At 38.8% G+C, this 25,344-nt stretch overlaps 1 protein-coding gene across 2 annotated transcripts in view; it reads left to right on the forward strand.

Annotated features, from left to right (window-relative positions):
• SH3RF1 (SH3 domain containing ring finger 1) overlaps positions 1-25,344 on the forward strand; it is a 180,796-nt gene that overhangs the window by 116,650 nt on the left and 38,802 nt on the right. For both annotated transcript variants that reach the window (XM_059374174.1, XM_059374183.1), the window contains one exon: positions 24,930-25,232. In XM_059374174.1, the coding sequence (XP_059230157.1) occupies positions 24,930-25,232 (303 nt within the window). The remainder of the gene's footprint in view (positions 1-24,929; positions 25,233-25,344) is intronic.

Raw genomic sequence — 25,344 nt, forward strand, 5'->3', positions numbered from 1 at the left:
ATGGAAAAATAATTCAAACCATGTCCTTGAGTTTTACCCGTATGTTCCTGTTTATTGAAACATTTTTTTCTCCTTTGAAAGTAAACAACAGAAAAAAGATTCTTAACTCTTGGGGAATCCTTTCTGTATATTATTTATATATTCTACCTGGGGGCCATGGAAAATTACAAGCATTTCCAAGTGTATGAATAGTTACACTGAAAAGCATGGGTAAGCACAAAGATTAGTAATGAAAGCTTGTCTTTACTTGTTAGGTATTATCAATATTACATGCCAATACTTGGTTTGTGATGCATGAAAAAGGATTGCTCTACTTTTGTTGTTGAGCAGGTGTAGAATTGTGCAGATAGGCATGAAAGATCCACCCCTGGCCAATCCAGAGTCATTTTGATTCACTCAGGTCATTGGGATTATTTATTCTAACTTAAGTTAGGAAGAAAAATTTCTGCCCAAGTGGAAGTTATTTTCATTCTTCTGCTTCCTTTCTTTCAAATGAGTATTTTTCTCATTGGAACCAGAATTTCAGTTGAGACGAGATAAACAAATCATCTATCTCTAAGAGATCATGAACATTTCTTTGATGTCAGGCCATCAGATTGAAATTTCTGCTAGGAGCAGAGCATCTGGGGATTAGTAACACCTGGTTAAGCCCTCAGGGGATTGTGGGGGGCAGATTTCAATAGCAACCTATCAAAATTCAACTATTTAAATAAAGCATAGACTGTCTTATAAGGCAGTCTTAGATGGGGTAAAGCCAACTATAAGAAATCAAAAACTGAGCCTTTTTCCTGAAATGGTCTTTCTCTTGCTCTGTAAAATACTTAGGGTCCAGACTCTTCCCAGTGTAAAAACAGGCTATGTTTTTATACTGGGAAGAGTATAAAATTGTAAAACATTTTCTTTTTCTTATAAATAGGCATTTAAGTCTCCGTGATTGTTGGGTGCTTTTGCTTTTTTCATAATGCTCCAAAAACTGTTAACTTCCCCCCGTCCCCAGGTGTTCTGAGAGGATCAAATGTATAACATATTTTGAAGGGTCTGGCACTGCTATGTTTTATGTGTAGTGGTTTGGAGCTCAGATTAGACTGTAATCCAGAATATGGCAGAGTATAGTAATGATCAAATAAAAGAATCTCATGAGTACGTATAATGAAAGAAATGAGTTCAGAATTGAATTCTGAGTCTCAGACTGACATCTTTGATCTCCATGGGCCTGTCAGCAGAAGCTGGAACTCCCCCTCAAATCCTGCTGGTTGGCTCTGCTAATGGAAATGCTCAAGAAACTTGGTTGTGGCAGAAACTCTGCACAGGGTGGGCTTCGGGATAGGATTGTGGACCTGGAGTAGAATCATGGGGTCAGAGGCTCAGCTGTGGAATTAGGGGGTGAGGTAAATTGAAAGGAGCTGAGCAGTAGGGATGGGTAAAGAAAATTGAATGGGAGGATTGAGATACTGAGAAATAGAACTGCTGCTAGAATAGTTTGCCCTCCTTTCTTGTCTTCTTTCTCTTTCTCTTCTCCCTCAATACCCCATAAGTGTGTAGTACAATCTGTACCTGTATTAGAATAAGGGAGTAGAACTGTGGTGTGGTATAACCACAAACAAATGACCCTTTATTAAAGTGAAAAATTCTTCATGGTTTGAATAGAGCGGGAGCCTGTAGCTGAGGAGAGTAAGTAGGGCAAAGAATGGCTGTATAAATGGCTTTGAATTCTTCCCTTGGAGCCTTTGTTTAAGTTCCTAAGATGGGGTTGAGCCATAGAGATTGTGGATTCTATTCTGCTTAGACAGGATCTACCTAGAGTTGAGCAAGCTGGAAAGCTGAAAGGGGTAGGGGTCTCTTAGGGGAATCTGGAGAATTCTTGAAGACACCATGCCAGGATATGTGTAAAAGGGTGTATTTGTCAAGGACTGAATGCAGTATAAAAAAGAAATCAGTAGCTTGCTTCTTTATTTGTTCAAAATTACCACTCTTCTGCAAAATAGGGTAGAAGACTTTAACAATGTCATTAATTCAGAGCTGACTCATTCAAGTTTAGCGGTTGTATGAACAAGTGTGACAAGATTCTTAGCAAGCAAAAAAGTTTGAATGAGGTAAATGCTAAATATGGGATTTGGGATGTTTCTCAACCATTGTGTATTGTAGATTCTGGTGAACTCTGTAAGTTTTTATTAAGTTTATCATTTTATTTTGGATCTTAGTCATTCATTTGAAATATCACTTGCCCAGTTTTTTTAAACAGCAACGAAAAAATTATTTAGCAACCTGCTCCTCTGCTATAGATATAGTATACAGATAAGCATTCCTTATGTGCAGATGGCATGAAGTAGGTATGGCCCAATAAACAGCTATGCCTACTCTTTAGTTTCTGCCAGAAAGAAGGGCTATATTTCTCATTTTTTAGATCTCTGTCACTTCTTCTGACAGACTTTTCCTCACCCCTTTATCTAAAGTAGTTCCTCCTCTTGCAGTTGCTTTATCGTACACACCTGTAGTGTGATGTGAGGAAAAACTTGGACTCTGGAATCCCAGATGGGTGGGATTCAAGTCTTTGCTCTACCACTAAGTGTCTAAGTGCCTTTGGTCCTTTGTCTTCATTCATACAATAGAACCACTCCATAGGATGGGTTAATTCCAACAGTACTTATAAGCAGTGCTCTAATGCCTAGTCAGAGCTGGGTAAGTGATAGCTGTGATTATCATTACCATTGTTATTATTCCCTTAGAGCATTTTATATCCTCTTCAACTCTTTAGAGTTGAAGAGGCTACTGGTTGATGTGGTTACTATTTCCCAGCCCCCATTAGAAAGTGAGCTACTAAGGGTAGCACTTTATCTTCTTTCTGGTTTACCTTGGTCCCTTGAGATTCTTGTATAGCTCCTTCCCATTGTATGCTCTCACTAAATATTAGTTCTATGAATGAATGAGCAACCTAACAACCTTCAGAGAGAAAGGTTCAAAGGCAAAACCTTAGATTTTTTTAGATTTTTTAGATTTTGACAACTTTTACATTTTTCAGCTAATACTCCCATCATTCACTACCTAGGCATCTAGTTCATCACTGATTTATCTTAGTGTTATTTCAGGAAGCTCCGTTTCTCAAAGACTAAAAGGTCTGTTGTGTGACCTTAGTGAGATTTTTTTCTTTTTCTTTTTTAATTGTTGAGGTTGGGTGAGTATTTGGTTGTGCTTACTTTAGAATTTTTCTAGACCAAATAATGGTAACAATATTCTATGGATTAGATCTTGAAGCCCTTATTGATTATTTATCTCTAATGTACAGATGACTCCCTCATACTTTCTGAGATGAATTTTCCCCACTAAGGACTATTCCTTTGGCTTCTTTGAGCAGAGATGGGTGACCTTATTGTCAGGGATCCTCATTCTTTAAAATAACATTATTGAGTTATAAGTGATATACATTAAACTGCACATATTTAAAGTATACATTTTGATGAGGTGTTGTTTTCTGTTTTCAACTTTCAGGAGCAACCCACAGGCAAATCTTGGGAGATGCTTCTGTGGCTAGGGAAGGGAATTGTTATCAGCCCTAACAGGGAAAAATCGTATGTGCAGGTCTCAGAGAGCACAAGTGGCCTTAAGGGTAGGGGTGCTAGCTTTCTCCTCTCCAGAGTCAGGGAATTGGGAGCTATCATCTGTGCTCCAGGAAGTACGAAGTAGAGGTTTAGGTACATAGTTGAAAGTTACCAAGGTGACTGACCCTTGAAGGAGTTCAGAATAGCAATAACTTTCTTTCTTAACGTAAAGCCTTTGCTCTAGAGAATAATAAGAGAAGACCAAAATAATAGTTGTTTTTCTTAGAAAGAGATAGAGAAGGGAGAGAGAGTGGGTGGGGAGAGGGGCAAAGCGAGAGGGAAAGAGAAAATCTTCAGTCTCCCAGCCTGGGGCTTGATCTCACAACCCTAAGATCATGACCTGAACCAAAATCAAGAGTCAGACGCTTAACAGACTGAGCCGCTTAGGTGCCCCCGAAATCGTGGTTCATGATTATTAACCTTGATTTAATAATCAGAGTTGATTGAACAATATAAGAAGATATTTTATCATCTGTTATTTTTTAGTGTATTCTTTTCCTTTAAAATTGCAAAGTAAAATGTTCTATTAATTGAAATCTTGTTTTAAAAAAGATTTTATTTATTTATTTGACAGAGAGAGAGAGGGTAAGAACAAGCAGGGGGAGTGGCACGCAGAGGGGAAGGGAGAAGCAGGAAGGGCTCAGCAGGGAGTCCAATGCAGTGCTCATTCCCAGGACCTTGAGATCATGACCTGAGCTGAGGGCAGATGCTTAACTGACTGAGCCACTCAGGCACCCCTGAAATCATTTTTAATAAAAGAAATGTAGGGAAATTCGGGGAAGTTAGAATAACTATATTGCTCCACATCCAAATTTCCCCCTTAATTCTGAAGTAAATTAATTTCTATAAAAGAAACTTAGAGAAGTTGTTGGAAAGTCAGAGAGGAAGAGTAGCTATGTTGCTTACCACACTTCTTCCTTCAATTCTGAAGTAAATTAATTTTTATAAATGAAATTTAGAGATATTATTCAATAAGGGAGAATTATTCTGTTGCTTAGCAGCATACTTTTGTTAATTGAGAAATGCAGCAAGACTGAAGGGCAAACCAGAGGCTCTTATTTGGGGTCTGAGAACTGCAATTCAAGAGACTCAGATTTGAGCAGGAATTGAAAATGTTTTCCGAAGTGGGGAGAAAAGAGGAGGGCTTTTAAACACAAGAGGGGATTTCCAGTAAAGCCACATAAATTGTTTGTCAGAAGTTATGATTGGTACTGACAGGTAGAAGTTATTCTTATCTGTACATGATTGGTTGTTAAGGGCTGTCACTAAGCAAAAAGTCCATTTGTAAGTAAAAGAAAAAAGTTCATTTCTCTTGAAATGGAATAGTTGCAGCTGGTGCCCCAGGATGATTGTGGTTTGGCAGTGACCTATATTTTAAAGCTTACCTTTTCTTTCAGGTGGGGACATGCAATAAGCCTTGCTTCCTTAGTGTCCTCCTGGCTCCATTTTAAATAGCTCTCCTAGCAAGCCTGACTCCATTTTGATGCTTCTTTCACATTTCTCCCCTTTGATTGAGATCTTTCCTTGGAACGATGTGATGGCCAGCTAGTAGGTCATCCTACCTTAGTGTAGGCATCCTCAGCTCTAGGAAGGCTCATTCTTAGGAAGTCATGTCCCACAGAGGAAGGAAAGTAGAGGTAGGGTGATTGGTATGTTTGGGGAGAGCTTATGACCCCACTCGCACAACAGGGAGGTTTTCAGGAGACAAGGTTTAGGCATTGTCCTCATTTAAGCAGCTTATCAGATTTATGACAGGAGTATCAAGAAGTCTAAGTGATTAGGCTTGGCCTTCCATTAGAAGCTGTTGAGCAATAATTTCAGTTTCCTGAATCATGGTACAACATTGAGAAAGGCAGAGAATTAATAGTTGCACTAAAACTAAGGATGAACAGATTAATAAAACAATGAGTAATATTATTTGTAGTCCCTTTCTTAGGATGGTCCCCATCCCCGTTGGAAGCCAGCTGAATAAATATGGAAATCTAAGGTTAACCCAGCTTGTTATTCCAGGGGAATGAGTTCCTTTTAGGGATTTGGGGAGTTTGAAAAGCTTAGTTGTCTCTAATTCTACCTGGTGGGATGTATAAATCCAGGTGCAACAGGAAGTATTTGTAATAGCACAAACTCCTTCTTGGGCATCCAATAAGTAGTCTAAAGCTACATGGTTGTCAAGGACCACCCAGAAAGGAAAATCTAAAGATTTCTTTTGAGTCCTAATGGTTCTAGCATTTGACCTGGCCATTCTTTTTGTAGTTTTGGATAGGTGTCATATCATGGGTTTGTTCCATGCAGTTCCTACCCCAGCCAGGAGCTAAAAAGTCCACCAAACTGGGTTGTTTTGAAGGGTTGACCCTTCCAGGGAGGTCATAGCCTTGGCAGTGACCACACCTGTTGTCCTCATTTACAGAGGGATTGTCATTGGGGTAATCCTCAGTTATACTAAGGACTCTCTTTTGTCTTCCTGGTTTCTGGGAACCTTGAGTTATTAATTCAAGAATTGTGAGTGGAGTTGTTAAATTACCCAGGAGACATTTTCCAGGGAGTCTCTAACTATCTAAACAATCGAATGTCTGTGGTTTATTTTTATATGCACAGACAAATATGTGTCCTGAGGGTACACAAAGTACACCTGCAAGTGTCTGGTTATTTATGGATTTGTTTGCCAGTATGGAAGAGAGCATATGATCAAACTAGGGATCTATATGTAGGTTAATGTAATTATTTCTTCAGGCATTGAGTGGCTTGTTTGCCCAGCCTGTAGATCTCATTTCTAGTTGGGAGAAGGCATTAAATAGAGGAGCAGGACAAGTTATACTAGAAGTATATGTATTTTTGAGTGAAACTATTGATAGAGGAGAGCTCATGGATATTGTAACTACTTCTTCAGTTAGGAGGAACCTCAAAGCATGGGGGATTTGTTTTGCCTGGCAGCAAAACTATTCTGACACAGTACGTGGAGCTTGAAGGGGTTATTTGATTTATGGAGTAATTCAGAAGGGATGGAAAAATATTGACAGGTGTAACAAAGGGATCAGCTGTTTTACCATGGTTGGTAAGGGGCTGATGATGACATATCCAGAAATCAGATAAGTTTCCTGCTTTGTCCATAGTGTGGGATAACCAAATAAGGGCTGAGGACAAAATGAGTAGGATGAGGGGAATCATCTTTGGGTATAGTAAAATCAGAACTCTTTAAACAGAGTTAAACAATTGAAACCAGGAGTAATAAGAAGAAATTAAGCAAAAGTGCAATTATTGCTGTAAAAGGGAGTAGGATACCCAATATTTCATTAATATTCATTGGCTAAAGAGTTTATTATTTTTATTTTATTATTTTTTACTTTTTTAAAAAGGATTTCATTTATTTATTTGACAGAATGAGAGAACACAAATGGGGGAGCAGCAGAGGGAGAGGGAAAATCAGGTTTCGCACTGAGCAGGGAGCCGGATGTGGGGCTCGATTCCAGGACTCTGGGATCATGACCTGACCTGAAGGCAGATGCTTAACTAACTGAGCCACCCATGTGCCCTGAAGAGTTTAATATATAGGCCTGGTCCAGATTCTTGAAAAGCAGTCTACATCGGGTGTCATTTGCTTCTAATCTGCCTGAGTGGACTTCAAGGTGGTCTTACACTCTCTGGAGACTTTTAATTTGAGGTCCCCAAAGGCTTGGGATGACCCTTCAGGATTCATGCCCTTTTAAAATGAATCCATACTCTTGAGTTTAGCAGCACATTCAGGATTGATGCCCTTTTAAAATGAATCCATACTCTTGAGTTTAGCAGTACAAGGATTGGCTAATAATTCAGTATGATCCTAACTGTTGGAGCTGTAAGGTATCTTCGTGGAAATGATGTTTCCAATAAACATAATCACCAAGTTGGAGGTCATAGTAATGTATGTCTTTGTCTCCCAGGAGCATGCTGTGAAAAGATTGTTCAATGAGGTATACTTTAATTTTGAGGGAGTTCCTTGCAGTAGATTAAAAGGTCTTCTTTTAACAAAAGTGGTTCGTACATTCCATAATCTAGCCTCATAAGTCTGCCAGTGATCATTTCATAGGATGACAACCTGCTTTTTCCTGTAGGTGTCGACCTAACATTGAGTGGTACCAAGGGCAGAACTCTGGGCCAAGGCATTTTAAAGGATTCTGTGGACTTTGTCCATTGATTTTTTTAATAATCTTATTGGTACATTCCATCAGTCCTGAGGACTGAGGATGGTAAGTTCACAATAAAAGTGTAGGTTGAGCCAGATTTTCCAAATTGAATTACCTGATCAGTGAAATGGAAACCTCTGCCATGAAACTCTGAGAGAATTCCACAGCAAAAATACTTTATTTTCTAATAGTATTTTGCCTACTGATGAGGCTGTGGCTCTGTGGCATGGAAATACTTCTACCCAATGAGAAAGCATACAGATGATTACCAGTACAAATTTGTGTCCCTGAGAAGGCAGCAACTGGATGAGGTCTATTTGCCATAAAACAAAGGATAAGAGAAAATGTCCAATAGAGGAATGAATGGGCTTTCTAGGTTTGTGTTTTGGACGAATTTTACATTTTTGGTATACTTGGGAAGTGGCTTTGAGATATGACTTCTAGTAGTACTGTTTTCCCCATAGGATCATTTTGTCAGTGTTCTGATCAGTTAAGTCATGGGTATATTTATTGTTAGTACAGGGGGACTGGTTAGATCCAAATGGATTGTTTTTTTGTTGTTGTTTATTTCATTTCTTTAAAAGATTTTATTTATTTATTTGAGAGAGAGAAAGCAAGAGAGAGCACATGCAGCGGGGAGAGGGAAAAACGGGCTCCCTGCTTCCCAGGACCCTGGGATCATGACCTGGTCCAAAGATAGACACTTAACTGACTGAACTGAACCACTCAGGTACCCTGCTTTTTGTTTAAATTTGCATCCTGTTCAACACACTTTTTTCTCATTTTGTTGGATAGCCAAGTGTGCTGTTAGAAAGAAGATGGCCCATCATATTGATTAAGGCCTCAGCCAAGGTTAAGGATGTCCTGATTATATTGGGGTGAATTGAGGGCTGCTTTCTGGGCAGCTGCATCAGCCAAATGCTTTCTCTTACTTTCTTCTGTATTTGCCATAGAGTGTGTAGGAGTTTTTATAGGCTAGAGATTTAAGTAATTGAATGGCTTCTAAAAAGGTTTCAAACATAAGTGCTTTTTTTTTTTTTTAAATTTGGCCAGAGGAGGTCAGAAAACCTCTTTGTTTCCAAAGTATTGGAGTCATTGTCCAAGTGTACTGTTGTCTTCCCAAATGGAAGCAAATAGGAACGGGCTTCTAGAATTGATAGGAATACTGAAAAGGGCATTACAGAAATATATTACCATAAAGAATTTACTTTCTGGTGGTATAGCTTAGAGCAAGGTGGGAGGATTAGGCACAATGGGTGTGGAGGTATAACTGTGTTGCTTAGTGTTCTCAGATCCTGTATGAACCTAAATCCCTTTCCGTGGATGGGATAGGAATGTTTCAAGGACTTGTATGATAAACAATGAGACTGCTTAACATATTCTTCAGTAATGGGCTTAAATTCCTTGAATAGCCTCTGCATTTAATTGGTTAACATTAGGTAGGGGCTTATTGTCATAAATTTATTTTTTATTGGTAGTAAACAATGCATGCAGTCAATACCAGTTGCATTTTTAACCATAATTCAGGTAGAAGGACTCTAAGAAGGGATTTGGCTCAGTTACACTGCCTAAGGAAACTAGGATAGCTCTGGACAAGGCTGCTTGAGGATTGTCAGTTGGGGGTTGAAGAAGTAAAAACCCTCTTGAGAAAAAGAAATGTGAGCTTTGTATGCCTCAGGAAATCTGTTCTAGTAGGTGAATAGGGGCAGAGGGAACTAAAAGGAATTGATGAGTTCCTTGAATGGGCCCATGTTGCAAGGTGATAGGGAGGAATTTGGAAACAGTCATGGATTGACTAGAAGCACCCAGCATTTATATAGTTTCAGTACTCTGAGAAAGGGGAAAGATGAAGCTGGTGGGGTTGAGGACTGAGTGTAGCTCCAGTGTCTGTTAGAGCTTTAGTTACCTCATTCGTAGTGGTCAAGTCTGTTTTCCCCAGGAGTTAGTAAAAAACATGTGGAAAATCTCCTTTTGATCCTTAAAGCTTCTTTGTTTTGGGAGTATTTAGGTTGGAATCCCTGGGAGGAATTATGGTTTCAGAGGCTATTGGTCTTGTAGGAGCCTCTTCCATGGTAAACAAAACTTTTCCGAGTGTCTGGGCTCAGTAGTGGCAAACCCCTTTAAGGGATGGTTTGCCTGGTAGATTTGGAAGGTAAGTATGGTTGTGTTTGTAAGCTCATTATTTGGATGGCTTGAATCTGGGTACTTAAAACTTAGATGGCTTTTTTCTTATTTTTTCTTTGGATTAATTGGCTAATTGTTCAGGCAGGTTGACTAGCCTGTGAGGATCCATAGTGGTTCGGTTAAGCTGCTTAGGTTAAACAAGTGTGCTTACTTAGTTATTTATTGAACCTGTTCAGGAAGGTTGAGTTAAAAAGGGTGGATATTTCATATTTAGTTGAATCTAGATAAGAATGTAGTTTTTAGATTCTTTCAGGGAGATTAATCATAAATATCTTCATCAGGTTTTGAGTATACTGTTAGATCTTTTTCCAATCAATAGTTTTAGGAAAAGGTTTAGGAATCTTACAATAAAGTTTCATGGGGTTTTTTTTTTTTTTGCTTGTTTGAGAACATTTGATTGGTCAGTTGCTCTCCACTTACTGAAATTCTCAAAAGGATTTTGCTAATTTACTTTGTCCATCCATTCTTTAGCTCTGCCTTCACCAATGAGCATGGGAATCAGTTGGTAAAGATTGAAGTAACCTTGTTGATAAGTTTGGATCTCTAGGTTAAATTCCTTCACAAAACTTACAGGATTCTATTTAGGATCCAGGAACTCTTTAGTAATAGCTCAGAGTTCTTGTTTTGTCTAAGGAGTAGAGGTCACGAGGGGGGTCCCTGAACCACCTTCATTAGATTTAACCTTAAAGGGAGTGGCAAAGGCTAGTGGCTCAGGATCTGAGCTAGTGAAGGATAAAGAGGTGGTGGGCAGGCAGGAGGAGGAGCAGAGGGAGTACAAGCAAAGACAACAGATGAGCCTTTGAAGGACTTCTGCAGTTTAGTGTGTCTCTAAGACAGCTCAGATTAACCTTGATTAATTTCAAGTTAGCATTCTGCAGGGAAGCAATTTTGGAAGTACTTGTGCATTTAAAGGCCTTGAAATATCAATGAAAATAAGCTTCCCACTTAAGCTGTTTTGTCTTACAACCTCTTTCAATTGGCTGCACAGATAACCCAATTTAGGAATTTCAGAAGAGCTCCAGTAGGCCACTTCAATTGTAAGTTATCCTGAGTAATAACTGCTCAGCATGACAAACGTTTGCAGGACAAAAGCCCATAGTTTTATATGTAAAGTGCACAAGACTTCCAGAAGGAGACTGATTAGTAGCCTTCTCTTTAGAGAATGAACTACCCATTTTCCCATTTTAACAAAGAGTGTACTCACCAGACAAAACAGGAAATCTACAAAAGCTGGAAACACAGGAGAGCCAAACAGAGACTGAACCTCAACTGAGTTGGGAGGTTCTGGACCAAGAGGACTACTACTGTAACCAAAAAACACTGAGGAGATAACAGAACACAGTGGACTCTTGCAGGACCCTTACATGAATCCACAACTGCCTAGCAACAGCTGTCACTTTGAATCCCACTTCTGACACCATGCTATGTTAAATGAGTAATGCTGCAAGACTGAAGAGCAAACCAGAGGCTTTTATTTGGTGTTTGAGAATTGTAATTCAAGAGACACAGATTTGAGCAGGAATTGAAAACGTGTTTAGAAATGGGGAGAAAAGAAGAGGGCTTTTAAAGGCAAAGTGAGGATTTCCAGGAGAGCCACAAAAATTGTCAAAAAATTATGATCGATGGTGAGAAGCTGGGGCTATTCTTATCTTCACATGATTAATTGCTAAAGGCTATCACTAAGCAAAAAGTCCATTTATAAGTACGAGAAAGAAGTTCATTTCTCTTGAAACAGCAGAGTTGCAGCCTGTGTTCCAGGATGCTTATAGTTTGGCAGTGACCTGTATTTTAAAGTTCATCTTTTCTTTCAGGTGGGGACATGCGTAAGCGTTGCTTCCTTAATGGCCTCCTGGCTCCATTTTAAATTGCTCTCCTAGCAATACCTGCTTCGTTTTGATATTTCCTTCACACTTTTTAATTTTTAATTCTGATAATGGAACACACTGGAGAGTGTGTGTGTGTGTGTGTGTGTGTGTTTAGCACTGTGGGTTCTGTTTCATAGTGCATGTGTTCTTCTGAATGTTACCAACTTGATACAAATAATTGTTGCCTTTTGTTCTGCTATAGTGATAGAGGAAAAAATGGGCACTGGTTTCTAAATTTCTAAGGGCATAAGAGGGTCTCCCTTGGACTCCAGGAAGAACTACTTAATATAGAAGAACTACTTAATATAGATGGCTAGAAGCAACTTGACTAGACTCAGTCTGACAAGGAGGCCTTTAAATTAGGTAAAGAACTTTATTTAAGACAGTTTGTGCTTCATCTGTTATTCAGTAGCCACTTTCTTTTTTTTTTTTTTTTTTAAGATTTTATTTATTTATTTGTCACACAGAGAGAGAGATCACAAGTCGGCAGAGAGGCAGGCAGAGAGAGAGAGGGAAGCAGGCTCCCTGCTGAGCAGAGAGCCCAATTCGGGGCTCAATCCCAGGACCCTGGGATCATGACCTGAGCTGAAGGCAGAGGCTTTAACCCACTGAGCCACTCAGGCGCCCCTGGTAGCTGCTTTCTAATTTGAGTTTCTCGTTTGCTTTCTATCGGAAAAATACTCAGGGAGCTGAGATTCTAAAGATCAGTTAATGTTTATTGAATTCTCATTGCATAAATGGACGGTTTCTAGTACTCTGAGTAGCTCAGAGTAGAACATAAAAATGCATGTCACCTGGGGCACCTGGGTGGCTCAGTGGGTTAAAACCTCTGCCTTCGGCTCAGGTCATGATCCCAGGGTCCTGGGATCAAGCCCCACATCGGGCTCTCTGCTCAGCAGGGAGCCTGCTTCCCCTTCTCTTTCTGCCTGCCTCTCTGCCTACTTGTGATATCTGTCAAATAAATAAATAAAATCTTAAAAAAAAATGCATGTCACCTGTAGTGCCTTCATCAGAGACAGAGGATAATGACCAACTGGTGTCTAACATTCACAGTGATTCCCTGTGGAACTCTCAAATCCCTTAGCCTGGCCATATCCCCCTAGACATACCAGAGCCCTAGCTAAGTTGATCTACTAATCATTCCTGGAAAACATACCTTCGAATTGCTGCCATTACAGCTCATCTGGGATATTTCTTTGTCCAACTATCTGTAGAAAGTTCACTCTTCTTCAAGGTCCAGATGAATACTGTCATTTATCTTGAAGTCCTTCTTTTCTAATTCTCCTATGCAGAAATAAAACAGAACAGAACCACCTCCTCTTGTTGAACTTTTCTGATACTCAGTTTGCACTGTTACAGATCTGGCGCATGCTAAGAGTATATTTATGTATGTAGATGATTTAATGTTTTCCTGTGTTCCTTGGGAGCCACATCTTACATAAAGAATATATATATATTTTTTTACATAAAGAATATTTTTAATGATTTTATTTCAGTAACATAATCACATTGTGGAAAAGTTGAAAGGAAACAAATAACCCTTAGTCCCATCACATATAATTTGGATAAATAGCTTTCCATTCTTTCCCCCTTATACTTTTATGATACTACACATGTGCTTTTGCCATGTGTACATGTACATGTACATTATTATAGTACTACTAATCATCAGGTTTTTTGACTACATAATAAACATTCTCATAGTTAAAATCATAATTTAATTTTCCCCCCTCTTTTAAACTAGGTAAATGTTTTGTTGAGGGACACACAGCCAGTAATTGAGAAGTGAATTGTGGTCTCTATTCTGCTATCCATTGCTGCCCCACCCTTCTGCCCTGCAGTAGCCTTACAGCACCTGTAATACTAGTTTTCCTAATACTGGTACAGGATCTTTGCTTAAAAAGTATTTAGGACATTTTGATTTCTTATCAAGAATAATGACAGCTTTTCAAATTCTAACACCTAAAAGGTTAATTTTCAGAAATGACTCATTATTCAACAATTTCAAATATCTGAGGCTGCCTTTTCTTTTTTTTTCTTCAAGATTTTATTTATTTATTTGACAGAGAAAGACAGTGAGAGAGGGAACATAAGCAGTGGGAGTGGGAGAGGAAGCAGGCTTCCTATTAAGCAGGGAGCCCAATGCGGGGGCTCTATCCAAAGACCTTGGAATCATGACCTGAGCCGAAGGTAGATGCTTAACAACTGAGCCACCCAGGAACCCCTGAGATAGCCCTTTTTTAAAGAAAAACCACAAGTTAATTAAAACATTAGTACTTTAAGGCCCTTTAAATTTTATTATTGTTTATTAAAGTTTTATTGTATTACTGTATATATCCTAAATTTGGCAGTAACTAAGGCTTTAAGAAGCAAAATAGTTTAATTTTAATTAACCAGGCATTAAGTCCTTTCTTGTATCCTGAAGAAGATTGAATGAATCTTCTATATTATTCTGCACATTTGTGGGCATATGTGGCATATAAGTGGCATGAACAGGAGCATCCTGATTATTAAACCACAAGCCTCTCTAAAATGAAATTGAATGTTTTCCTGGAAAATTTGTTATAAGTGTTGTAAAGCAGTATTCCTTTAAAAATAGTATTTCGTGGCAATGTACCTATTAGGCTTCACATGTGAGTGGAGCAAAAATTTCTCTATATGCTGAGGAGAAGGAAGATCTTAAGGTACAAAGTCATGATGGTCAATACTCTCAGTATTTTTCTGTGTAAGGTTCCATCTTGGTGATTAGCCTTCCTCCCTACCCCTTAAAACCTCCCACCGCTTCACACATTTGTGTGTATACACACACACACACTTTAAGTACAAAGGCAGGAGAAATATTTGATCACTAGTTAATTAACTGATTACATGTCACTGTGGAATATCTGTCACTGTGTCATTTGACACTGTCATATTTTTATTTAGAATTTAATGACAATTGCATATTCTTAACCTCCTGATACATATTCCAGATGTAGTATTACTACATCTGGTAATGAGGTCCTTGAAAATGTGTCATTGGAATATATCCTTTTGGTTTATAGATGTTTCTTATTTGTGGTGTGCTTTTGGTGAACAAATACCAAATAGAGATACCCACAAACCTAGTGTATTGTTAGAGTCATAAGCACAGAGAAAGGAACTGAACCCAACTTTTAAAATATCTGTTGGTCTGTCTGTCTCCTCTGCCTCATGATAAGATCATAGATCTGTTGCTTCAGAAATAACCTGTGTGACTGCCCCTTTGGCATTAACCTTCAGGGTAGAGCTTTCCTCTTTTCTAAATCCTTCTGCATATGTGCTGCTCATAGTCTCCCCTTCATCTTGGTGGATGAAGTGTTTCTTTTCCTTTGTAGTCTCTGCCTCCTCTTCCCAAGCCTTTCATTCTCCAGGAACTTGGTTACATCATGCACATTTTTTGTTTTGCATTTTAGTCATTTGCTTCCCTCATCTTCCCCTTAATGTAGGAAAATGAGCCACTTTTTGCTCAGCTCACCTCAAAACTATTTTCCTTGACTGCATTCCCTTCAAGTTATGGTTCTACCTTTTTTTCTTTCCTTTCCCTGCCAAAATTCTCACAAGAATCACTTACACCTGCTCAGTGCCTGTTTTCTGATCACGTGCACTTAGCCTTTGGCTACTTCAGTCCCTGAGACTGCCCTCCCAGCTGCCAACTAACTGCCTTTTCTTAGCTCTAATTTGTTTTTTATCCTTCCAGTGACATCTACCAGTATTTCTTCTCCCCCTACCCATGATATTAACCATCACAACCACCCTTCTTAATCTTCCTGAAACTACTTGACTTTTTCATTTCTGGGGTATTGGTTGGTTGGTTGATTTGTTGGGTGGTTGGTTTGGGAATCTGCAAGGTCCTGTAGCCTGAAATGCTGAGTGCCTTTTGCCTTTCCTCCTTCCTCTGCTATCTTCTATACTTTCTCTTCCCTAGGTCAGGGAATGCCAACTAGTGTGGCCCCACAGGACTTTCATCCTTGGTTGCAGAGTGGGTTTGTTTTAATTCATTCTTAAGATAGAAAAATCAGGAGATTTTACATAGGCCTTAATTTCTAGCTTTCCTAAAAAAAAAAAAAAAATCTGATGACTAGCAAGTGGCTGCCTCTTGAGAGAGGACCCACACTCCCCAGTGCACCTCAGAGTCCACTGTACCCTCTTGGCCTCTGTCTGGCCTTCACTCATTGACCTCACCTGCCCTAGCTCTGCTGACATATGAATTTTGTACCTCCTATTCTTAATATTAGAAATCCATCATGTTATTTCCAAGGTCTCTTTTCTCACAAGTCAGAGGGTGTGTGTGTCTGTGTCCCTCTTTCCCCTAAACAGTACTATGCCAGGCTTATAATAGTCAATTTAAAAAAAAAAATTGAGTGAAAGGCTCCATTAGGAAACCTAACTCCATTAGGTTTGATTATGGCCACCGTGGATCTGAGGGCTCTAGCTTGACAAAGAGATCTCTGCCTCTGAGTATTTTGAATGGGATATTTTTGTTTTGGGTTGAGGAAAGGTATCAGTTCTTTATATAGGAATAAAACTTTACAGATCATTAAGTCCAACTTCATGTTATGTATAGCACATAAGAGACACACACAAGATGTAGTGACTTGCCCAGGGCAACAGAGCAAGTGAAGGATCAGCTGGAATCCCTCTGTGAATTGTGAGAGTAACTCACATTCATATAGAGCTTTATAGGTTACAGAGCACTTTAACCTGTACTCACTTTTACCTGGGGTATGCAGGGTGATTTCATCTTCCCCATTTTATACAGCTAATGAAACTGAAGCTGTAGAATTTAAATGGTCAACCTTAGATTACTCGGCCAGTGAGGAGAGACCTGACTCCAACCCAGACCTTTCAGTTTTACGTTCCCAGCTTTTCCTGTGGTTTTCTTGAATGATCCTTTATTCAGCTCACTAAGCTAAAATTCTTTTTAGACTTTCAGTGAAGTGAACACTCCCTTTGTCCTTTATATTTCAGAATCAGAAACCTGAAAAAGAAAATTCTGGTTTATTTATTTATTTTTTAATAGGCGGGACCAGCACAGGTGAAGATAATGAAAATAAGCCAGGAGCTAAGTAACTGATGGATGTCTCACCTTCCTAATCTAGTGTAGTGGGGCAGTTCCTTTAAAATAATTTTCCCTTGGTAGGACAATGTGAAGATTGCATTGAGTGTGTGTTCCTCACTGCCTTGCTGCGTAAAGGAGTAACACGTGTTACTAGAGGACTGCTTCAGGGCTCAGAAGATTTCAGGAATATGGGCCAAGGGAGGTCAGGGGAGAAGTTTCAGTCATCCTTTCTCAGGTCTGCAAATTCATTATGCTTAATGAGCCTCAAGAGACAGCCACCTTGGGAACAGTTCCTCTCCCCTCAGAAACCCCGAGAGTCTGGAGCTGCACTATTATGTACATGTATCTGCTGAGCACTTGAAATGTTCCCATCCACATTGGGATATGATCTAAGTATATAATACACACTGGATTTTTTTAAAAAATGTAACTATTTTAGTAATTTATTTTTAAAATTTTTATTTTATTTATTGAGAGAGCACACACATGTGCAAGTGAGTGAGGAGGAACAGAGGGAAAGGGACAAGCAGATTGAGCTAAGTGCAGAGGTGGGCATGGGGCTCTGTCCCATGACCCTGAGATCATGGCCTGAGCCAAAATCAACAGTCAGAGGCTCAAGTGACCGAGCTACCCAGGCATCCCTATTTCAGTAATTTTTTTATGTTGATTACTTGTTGAGTGATAATAACTTGGATAAATTGGATTAAATAAGATATATTATTAAAATTAACTTTACCTGTTTCTTATCTTTTTAAATGTGGCTATGAAAATTTTGAAATTAGCTATCAGCTTATATTATATTTCAGTTGAACAGTTGGTTTAGAGAAAGTCCGTTCTTCCCTTGATAATTCTAAGAGACTGACATTGTTATTCTTTTAACAAATATTTACAGAGCCCTAAAAGGAGCCGTTGGCTGAGGGAGGATTTCAGATCAATTTAAAAATACTGAGTAATGCCTTCAGTCTAATTATTCCTTTTCTGTGGGGGAGTCTTCTATTATAAATGAAGACTGAGCTTGCTTTTATTATTTGGATCATCTAGAAACAAAAATCTTGTTACCTAAGTGCAGGGAAGAATAGAAAACTAATGGAAATACAAATTCCTCATTGCCATTATGTAAAAACATTTTGCAAGGGACTATAACATGAGGCACAAAATATTTTTGCTTCTGCTAAGAGGAGGTAAATGGCATGAATTTAGATCCTGTAGCATTGGTTCACTGGTATTATTTGAAGAGTCTGACTCTCTGGGGAAAGAACACTGGACCTAACAATGCAGCAGAACAAAAGTAGCTTTCAAAACATAGCTTTATGAATGTGCATTTCAAACCAATGAGGAAAAAGTGCACTGTTAGATAACAGGGATGGGACAGCTCCTGAACCATGTGGAAAAAACATAGTGCTATCCTCACCTTATTCTTTACAAAAATGTGTACATGGTTTGAAGATTGAGATGTAAAAAGAAAGAGAAAAAAAGGAAGGAAGGAAGGAAAGGAGCCATAAAAACACCAAGAAAGCATGATTTTCTTTCTTAAAATAATGGAATACAATTTGTAAAGCATAGTAAATTGAGGGGCGCCTGTCTGGCTTAGTCCGTGGAACATCCGACTCTTAATCTCATGACTGTGAATCTGAGCCCCACATTGGGTTCAGAGATTACTTAAAATGAAATCTTCAGGGGCACCTGGGTGCTCAGTCAGTTCAACATTTGACTCTTGATTTCAGCTCAGGTCATGATGTCAGGATTGTAAGATCAAACCCCGCATGGGGCTCCATGCTAGTTGTAGAGCCTGCTCGAGATTCTTTCTCTCCCTCTGCCCCCTTACCCCTCACTCACATGTGTACCCCAACTCTTTCTAAAAAAATAAAATCAATAAATAAAATGTTTAAAAAAATAAAATCTTTTAAAATAAATAAAGCACGGTAAATTGAGATGACATAATGGAAAAGATTGATAAATTTGGCACAAAAATAAAAAGGTATATGTAGCAAACATATCAGGTTAGCAAATTGGAACAATATTTCTAATTTGATGGATATATATACATATGTATTATACATACATATATAATATGTGTACATATATATATACATACACACATTATACTATTTTTCTTCTTTCTTTTTTTTTAATTTTTAAATTTTTTAATAAACATGTAATGTATTTTTATCCCCAGGGGTACAGGTCTGTGAATCGCCAGGTTTACACATTTCACAGCACTCATCATAGCACATACCCTCCCCAATGTCCATATCCCCACCACCCTCTCCCGTTCCCCCTTCCCCCAGCAACTCTCAGTCTGTTTTTTGAGATTGAGTCTTTTATGGTTTGTCTCCCTCCCGATCCCATCTTCTTTCATTTTTTCTTTTCCTACCCCTCAAACCCCCCACGTTGCATCTCCACTTCTCATATCAGGGAGATCATATGATAGTTGTCTTTCTCTCATTTACTTATTTCACTAAGCATCATACCCTCTACTTCCATCCATGTCATCGCAAATGGCAAGATTTCATTTCTTTTGATGGCTGCATAGTATTCCATTGTAGATATACACCACATCTTCTTTATCTGTTCATCTGTTGATGGACATCTAGGTTCTTTCCACAGTTTGGCTACTGTGGACATTGCTGCTATAAACATTTGGGTGCATGTGCCCCTTCGGAACACCATGTTTGTATCTTTAGGATATATACCCAGTAGTACAATCACTGGGTCATAGAGTAGTTCTATTTTCAGTTTTTTGAGGAACTTCCACATTGTTTTCCAGAGTGGTTGCACCAGCTTGCATTCCCACCAACAGTGTAGGAGGGTCCCCCCTTTCTCCGCATCCTAGCCAGCATCTGTCATTTCCTGACTTGTTAATTTTAGCCATTCTGACTGGTGTGGGGTGATATCTCATTGTGGTTTTGATTTGTATTTCCCTGATGCCGAGTGATATGGAGCACTTTTTTATATGTCTGTTGGCCATCTGGATGTCTTCTTTGCAGAAATGTCTTTTTTTTTTTTTTTAAGATTTTATTTATTTGTCAGAGACAGGGAGAGAGAGTGAGCGAGCACAGGCAGACAGAGAGGCAGGCAGAGGCAGAGGGAGAAGCAGGCTCTCTGCCGAGCAAGGAGCCTGATGTGGGACTTGATCCCAGGACCCTGGGATCATGACCTGAGCCGAAGGCAGCTGCTTAACCAACTGAGCCACCCAGGCGTCCCCAGAAATGTCTTTTGATGGCTGAATGTCTGTTCATGTCTTCTGCCTATTTCTTGATTGGATTATTTGTTCTTTGGGTGTTGAGTTTGCTAAGTTCTTTATAGATTTTGGATACTAGTCCTTTATCTGATATGTCGTTTGCAAGTATCTTCTCCCATTCTGTCAGTTGTCTTTTGGTTTTGTTAACTGTTTCCTTTGGGGTGCAAAAGCTTTTGATCTTGATGAAATCCCAATAGTTCATTTTTCCCCTTGCTTCCCTTGCCTTTGGCAATGTTCCTAGGAAGAAGAGGCTGTGGTTGAGGTCAAAGAGGTTGCTGCCTGTGTTCTCCTCAAGGATTTTGATGGATTCCTTTCTCACATTGAGGTCCTTCATCCATTTTGAGTCTATTTTCGTGTGTGGTGTAAGGAAATGGTCCAATTTCATTTTCTGCATGTGGCTGTCCAATTTTCCCAACACCATATAATGTGTTTTTAAAAGTTTATTTGCCTTTCTTCAAAAACCTGTTACGTTCAAGGGACACTTTAGTGGGCTGTGAATTAGAATAGGCTCCTTCCTATTCTAGTAACAAGCCTACTCTTTATAGGTTTCCCTTGGCCCTAAGAATAAAACCCGAACTGAGGCCTTCCCATGACAAGTTTCTCTATGATCCAGCCCTATCTGCTTATCCTTCCCTACACTCCTCTTTTCACTGCTGTGCTCCAGTCAAGGTGACCCCTACCCTCCCTTCCTCCATCCCTTTGTGTGTGGTAGATAGTGGAGTGCAGCCTAAGACTCAGCAGAAAGGTCTTCCTGACCAGTTTGTATAAAGGCAGTTACACACCATTATTTTCTATTTCAGAAGCCTGATCTGACCACTATGTGTAATTATTTCATTTGATCACTTGTTTCTCATTTCTCAGACCTACTTTTTACGTTCTCTGGAGGTCAAAAACTAGACTGATTCCTCTGTAAAGCTTTGTATCAAATAGTGACTATTCAACTTGGTTTTCATTAATGTTTTTTCTCTTTTCAAAAAATGTAAGTTCCATCTTTTAAAAAGATTATATTCTCTTTAGCAAAAACACCGACATGTGCATACAGATTATTTTGATATTTCTTAAGCTGCCTTGTATTATTATCAGCATTTTGTCAGTATTTCCTTTCTCATACTTTATACTTCTGATAATACTCCATCTATATATTAGAATTTACCAGAAATGGACATTACAGTTTTAAGAGATTAACAAATATCATTTGCCCTGCTTTAGCTCTAGTGTACTGAATTTTACCTTGGAAGCAACTTGGGTCTCATCAGATACTCCTTACCAAATGCTTGGAGGAAGGTATATTAGGATACAAATTTATTTTGCAGGTGATGAGTGCACTCCTAAACTTAAAGGTCATGGTTAGATAAATGTCACAGAAAGCCTACACTCAAACAAACATTCATAAGTGAATGTTATCAAAATTCCATTAAAAGCCATCAGATCCTTGCTTTCCTGTTGTTACTGAAGGTTAAGTTACACTTACAATAAAAGTCTCTTTGGGTTTCTGCCCAATTTATTTAATCCCTCTAACAAATAGTCTTGACTTTTTTATTTTCTTTGGGACTTATAAAGGCAGCAAGATAGCATTTTTTAGTACTAACCTCTACTGCTTCAGAAGTCCAAAGTAATTTTAAATTATGGCAGCTTTCCACTAACAAATATGACTGCCTCTGTGTAAAAATGAAATGCGGGGGAATATAATAGGTGATTTAGAGGAATAGAAATGAAAGATGTGAAATAGAAAAGTAAATTATATCTGTTTAAAGTGAGATAATGCATTACGCATGTGGAGAACTAAAAGAGGCAAAAAAGATCATGGAGTCCAACTTCCTCATTTTATGGATGAGGACCAGAACTGTTGTCTTTGGTCTATTATTCCCTACTATATGGTAGGAACCATACCACCATGTGTCTATCTACTTGTATGCACTTACTTTTGCATGTAAATTTATTTTTATAAACATGCCAACTATGTTGCCCAGCAGTTCAACTCCTAAGCATATATCCAGTATCCAGATAACTGCTTATGTCCACCAAAAAATACAAGATTATTCATGCCAGCATTGTTATTTTTTAAGTTATTATTATTATTAATTTGACAGAGAGAACGTAAGCAAGGGGAGGGGCAGAGGGAGAGGGAGAAGCAAACTCACTGCTGAGTTGAGAGCCTGATGTGGGGCTCGATCCCAGGACCCCAAGATCATGACCTTAACTGAAGGCAGATGCTTAACAGACTGAGCCACCCAGATACCCCAGCAGCATTGCTCTTAAGAGCCAAAATCTATAGGAAGGAAGGAAGGATAAAGAGAGGGAAAGGGGAGAGAAGGGGAAGGAAGGGGACCCCAAATATAAACCAACAATAGAATGCATAAATAAATTGTAGTGTATCTGCACAATGGAATATTACATAGCACTTTAAAAAAAGACTGAATCATAGAACCATATGGATAAATCTCAGAAAGCGTGTGGCTAAATAAAAGAAGGAAGATAGGAAAATACTGAGAGTGCATGTGTTAATTATAAGTCTGTTTATAAACTCCTTGAGGACCAGGAGACATTTGTCTGCATGTGAAGATCTCTAGCACCTAACACATTATGTAACACCTAACATGTGGTCAATGAGTATTTATTTTAATGGAAAATATATGATACGGGAAAAGATATGGGGGAAGCACCCAGTATTTTTATAATGAGATATACAACTGGAAATATAGGGAACAATACTTTATTTCTTATGTTTATTCAAGAGCACAGCATACAGAAGCCTAAATTTTTAATACAATATTAACTATAACTGACACTTGGCTACATATGAACAGGACTAGACTATGGTAATATTTTAGACTATTTCAAATAGTCTGAATATTTCAGACTGTGTTAAATAAGAATAAACCAATATTTGTTTCAGACTATTTCAAAGCAGACATCACTAATGGAACCAATGATTTGATCCCAGGATTAATTTAACTAAGGTATGAAGTAGATGTGATAGTTTTTTCAGTTCCTGTATTTAGCCTTCATGAGGAGGAAGTCTTCTCAGTTTCTTCCCTTACTTCTTAACTCAGTGCGACATGAGGGTCCAGTTAATTGGTCATATTCCAGCGTAGAGATTCAGTCACACTTTGAGGATTTGTGCCTTGGGATCTAGATGAGTTTATATTAGAAGGCATTTTCTGACTCTTTTTCTTCTGGCATTGTTGAAGTCTGGACCACTCTTACCGTAATAGTAAAACAGTAACATTTCTTCCTTTGGCCATCTGATTTTCTCAGGGACCACCAGATGATGAGATGGCTAGACCAAGGTAGTCTCTTGGTCAGAGGCCATTATAATGTTATAAGGCCACCGTTTAATAGTACCTCATTTCTTCATTCCTAAACACGTAACACACAGTTATGATCCTCTTTCTCCATTGATAGTTCAGGCATTGGTAGGTGTTAATGGTTGCATTACTGCCTATTATTCTTGAAAGTTTATCATGTGGAAAGTTTATCATGATGCATGTTCATGTTTGAAAAAGATGTTCCCTAATAATTGTAGATCAAACAGGCCAGATGAATTCAAGTCCCTGCGGAGCCACAGGAACAAATTGTTAATCAATTTGCAATCATCTGTAGAAGCCCTGGCTACAGAGCTGCAATTAGTACAGCTTTGTGAGTCCCCGGTTGTGCCTGAACAAGTTCACTTTGTTAAATATTGACTGACAGGATTTCCATTCTTTGAGTAGGACATTCTCATCAACAGGGTAAGGAGACATGGTCCTAACCATTTAGGTGGGTGGAAAATAGCATTTGATGATCGGCATTTGTGAAGTGCTGACCGTGCAAAGCTGAAATGAGAAAATCCCTACTACCCTTAATATTTACCTATATTACCTTTAAAAAGGTAAAAGAAGTCTTTCAAAGAAGTCTATTATTTTTCATCTTAGTTTTTTTTAATGAGAGGTTAAACTAAGTGCTCAGTGATTTCCTATTTTACTGTAGTATCTAGGTAAGTTCTGTATAGTTTGTTATTATTGCAGCTTTCTGGAAACATTTTATTATACCTCAGGGAAAACAAATCTTGTGTTCCTTTCTTTCTTGCTGGTATTACTGGCCTGGTGCACAGCTTTTGACGCCTTGAACCCTTTGTAGTCAGAAAACTTTTCAAATAGACAGCTTGCCAGCAGGACTTGGATTTCATGTTTTACCCCGTTATGATTTTAAACTGTAAGTACAAATGAAAAGAATTGATGCAGTGACATGACAAACATCAAGAATGTCTACCAGCTTTTTTGTGAACTTCTTTCAAAATTCATAGAAGCAGCAGGTTAATTTATGTGGCAGTACATGAGTTAACCTATAATGGTGTCATCTTTGTTGTCTTGCCCATTTATACCAGACCCCAGAGTTGCCCCTTCAATGTTCACTTGTGCTCTGAGCAAATACCTGGCCGTTATCAGGCAATAGAGGATTCAGTCAGACAAATGTACCCTTTTTTAACTGTTCTTCTTTAGATTTCACCAGTGAGCTGAAACAAATCTTCATTTGTTACGGGCAAATTTTAAAATTAGGTATTCTGAAAATTCTTGGGGAAATTTCTTTACCTTTTTGGTCTTGAATTAGAATGGTTTATTCTTATTTTAACATCTATTGGTGACAAATATAATGAAATCCCAGAAAGAGAAAAGACATCTCATGTGGAAATAAAGGTTATACTTGCACATGCAAACTCTAAAGTGGTGATGTTCCAATTTTAGATAAAAGCTGATTGAAAATAAATCTCAGTGAGTCCTTGAGAATTGTGTAACTGTCCTATGTCGATTTCTTGGTTTGCAGTTTAACTCGACTGCTAAGCAGCTGATAGAATGGGATAAGCCTCCTGTGCCAGGAGTGGATGCTGGAGAATGTACCTTGGCAGCAGCCCATAGCAGCAATGCCCCAAAGCACTCTGACACCAAGAAGAACACCAAAAAGCGCCACTCCTTTACATCTCTCACCATGGCCAGCAAGTCCTCCCAGGCATCCCAGAACCGTCACTCCATGGAGATCAGCCCTCCAGTCCTCATCAGCTCCAGTAACCCCACAGCTGCTGCACGCATCAGTGAGCTATCTGGGCTTTCCTGCAGTGCCCCTTCTCAGGTAAATCTTATAAAGGTGTGAGAAGAGCTTGGGCACAAAGTGATATACCCAGAAGCATCTTTGTTTACTAGCTGAAAAATACTATTTATTTTTGCCTTCCGAGGAGAATAGC

This window comes from Mustela nigripes, chromosome 1 (genome assembly GCF_022355385.1).
Source record: "Mustela nigripes isolate SB6536 chromosome 1, MUSNIG.SB6536, whole genome shotgun sequence".
Lineage (NCBI taxonomy): Eukaryota > Metazoa > Chordata > Mammalia > Carnivora > Mustelidae > Mustela > Mustela nigripes.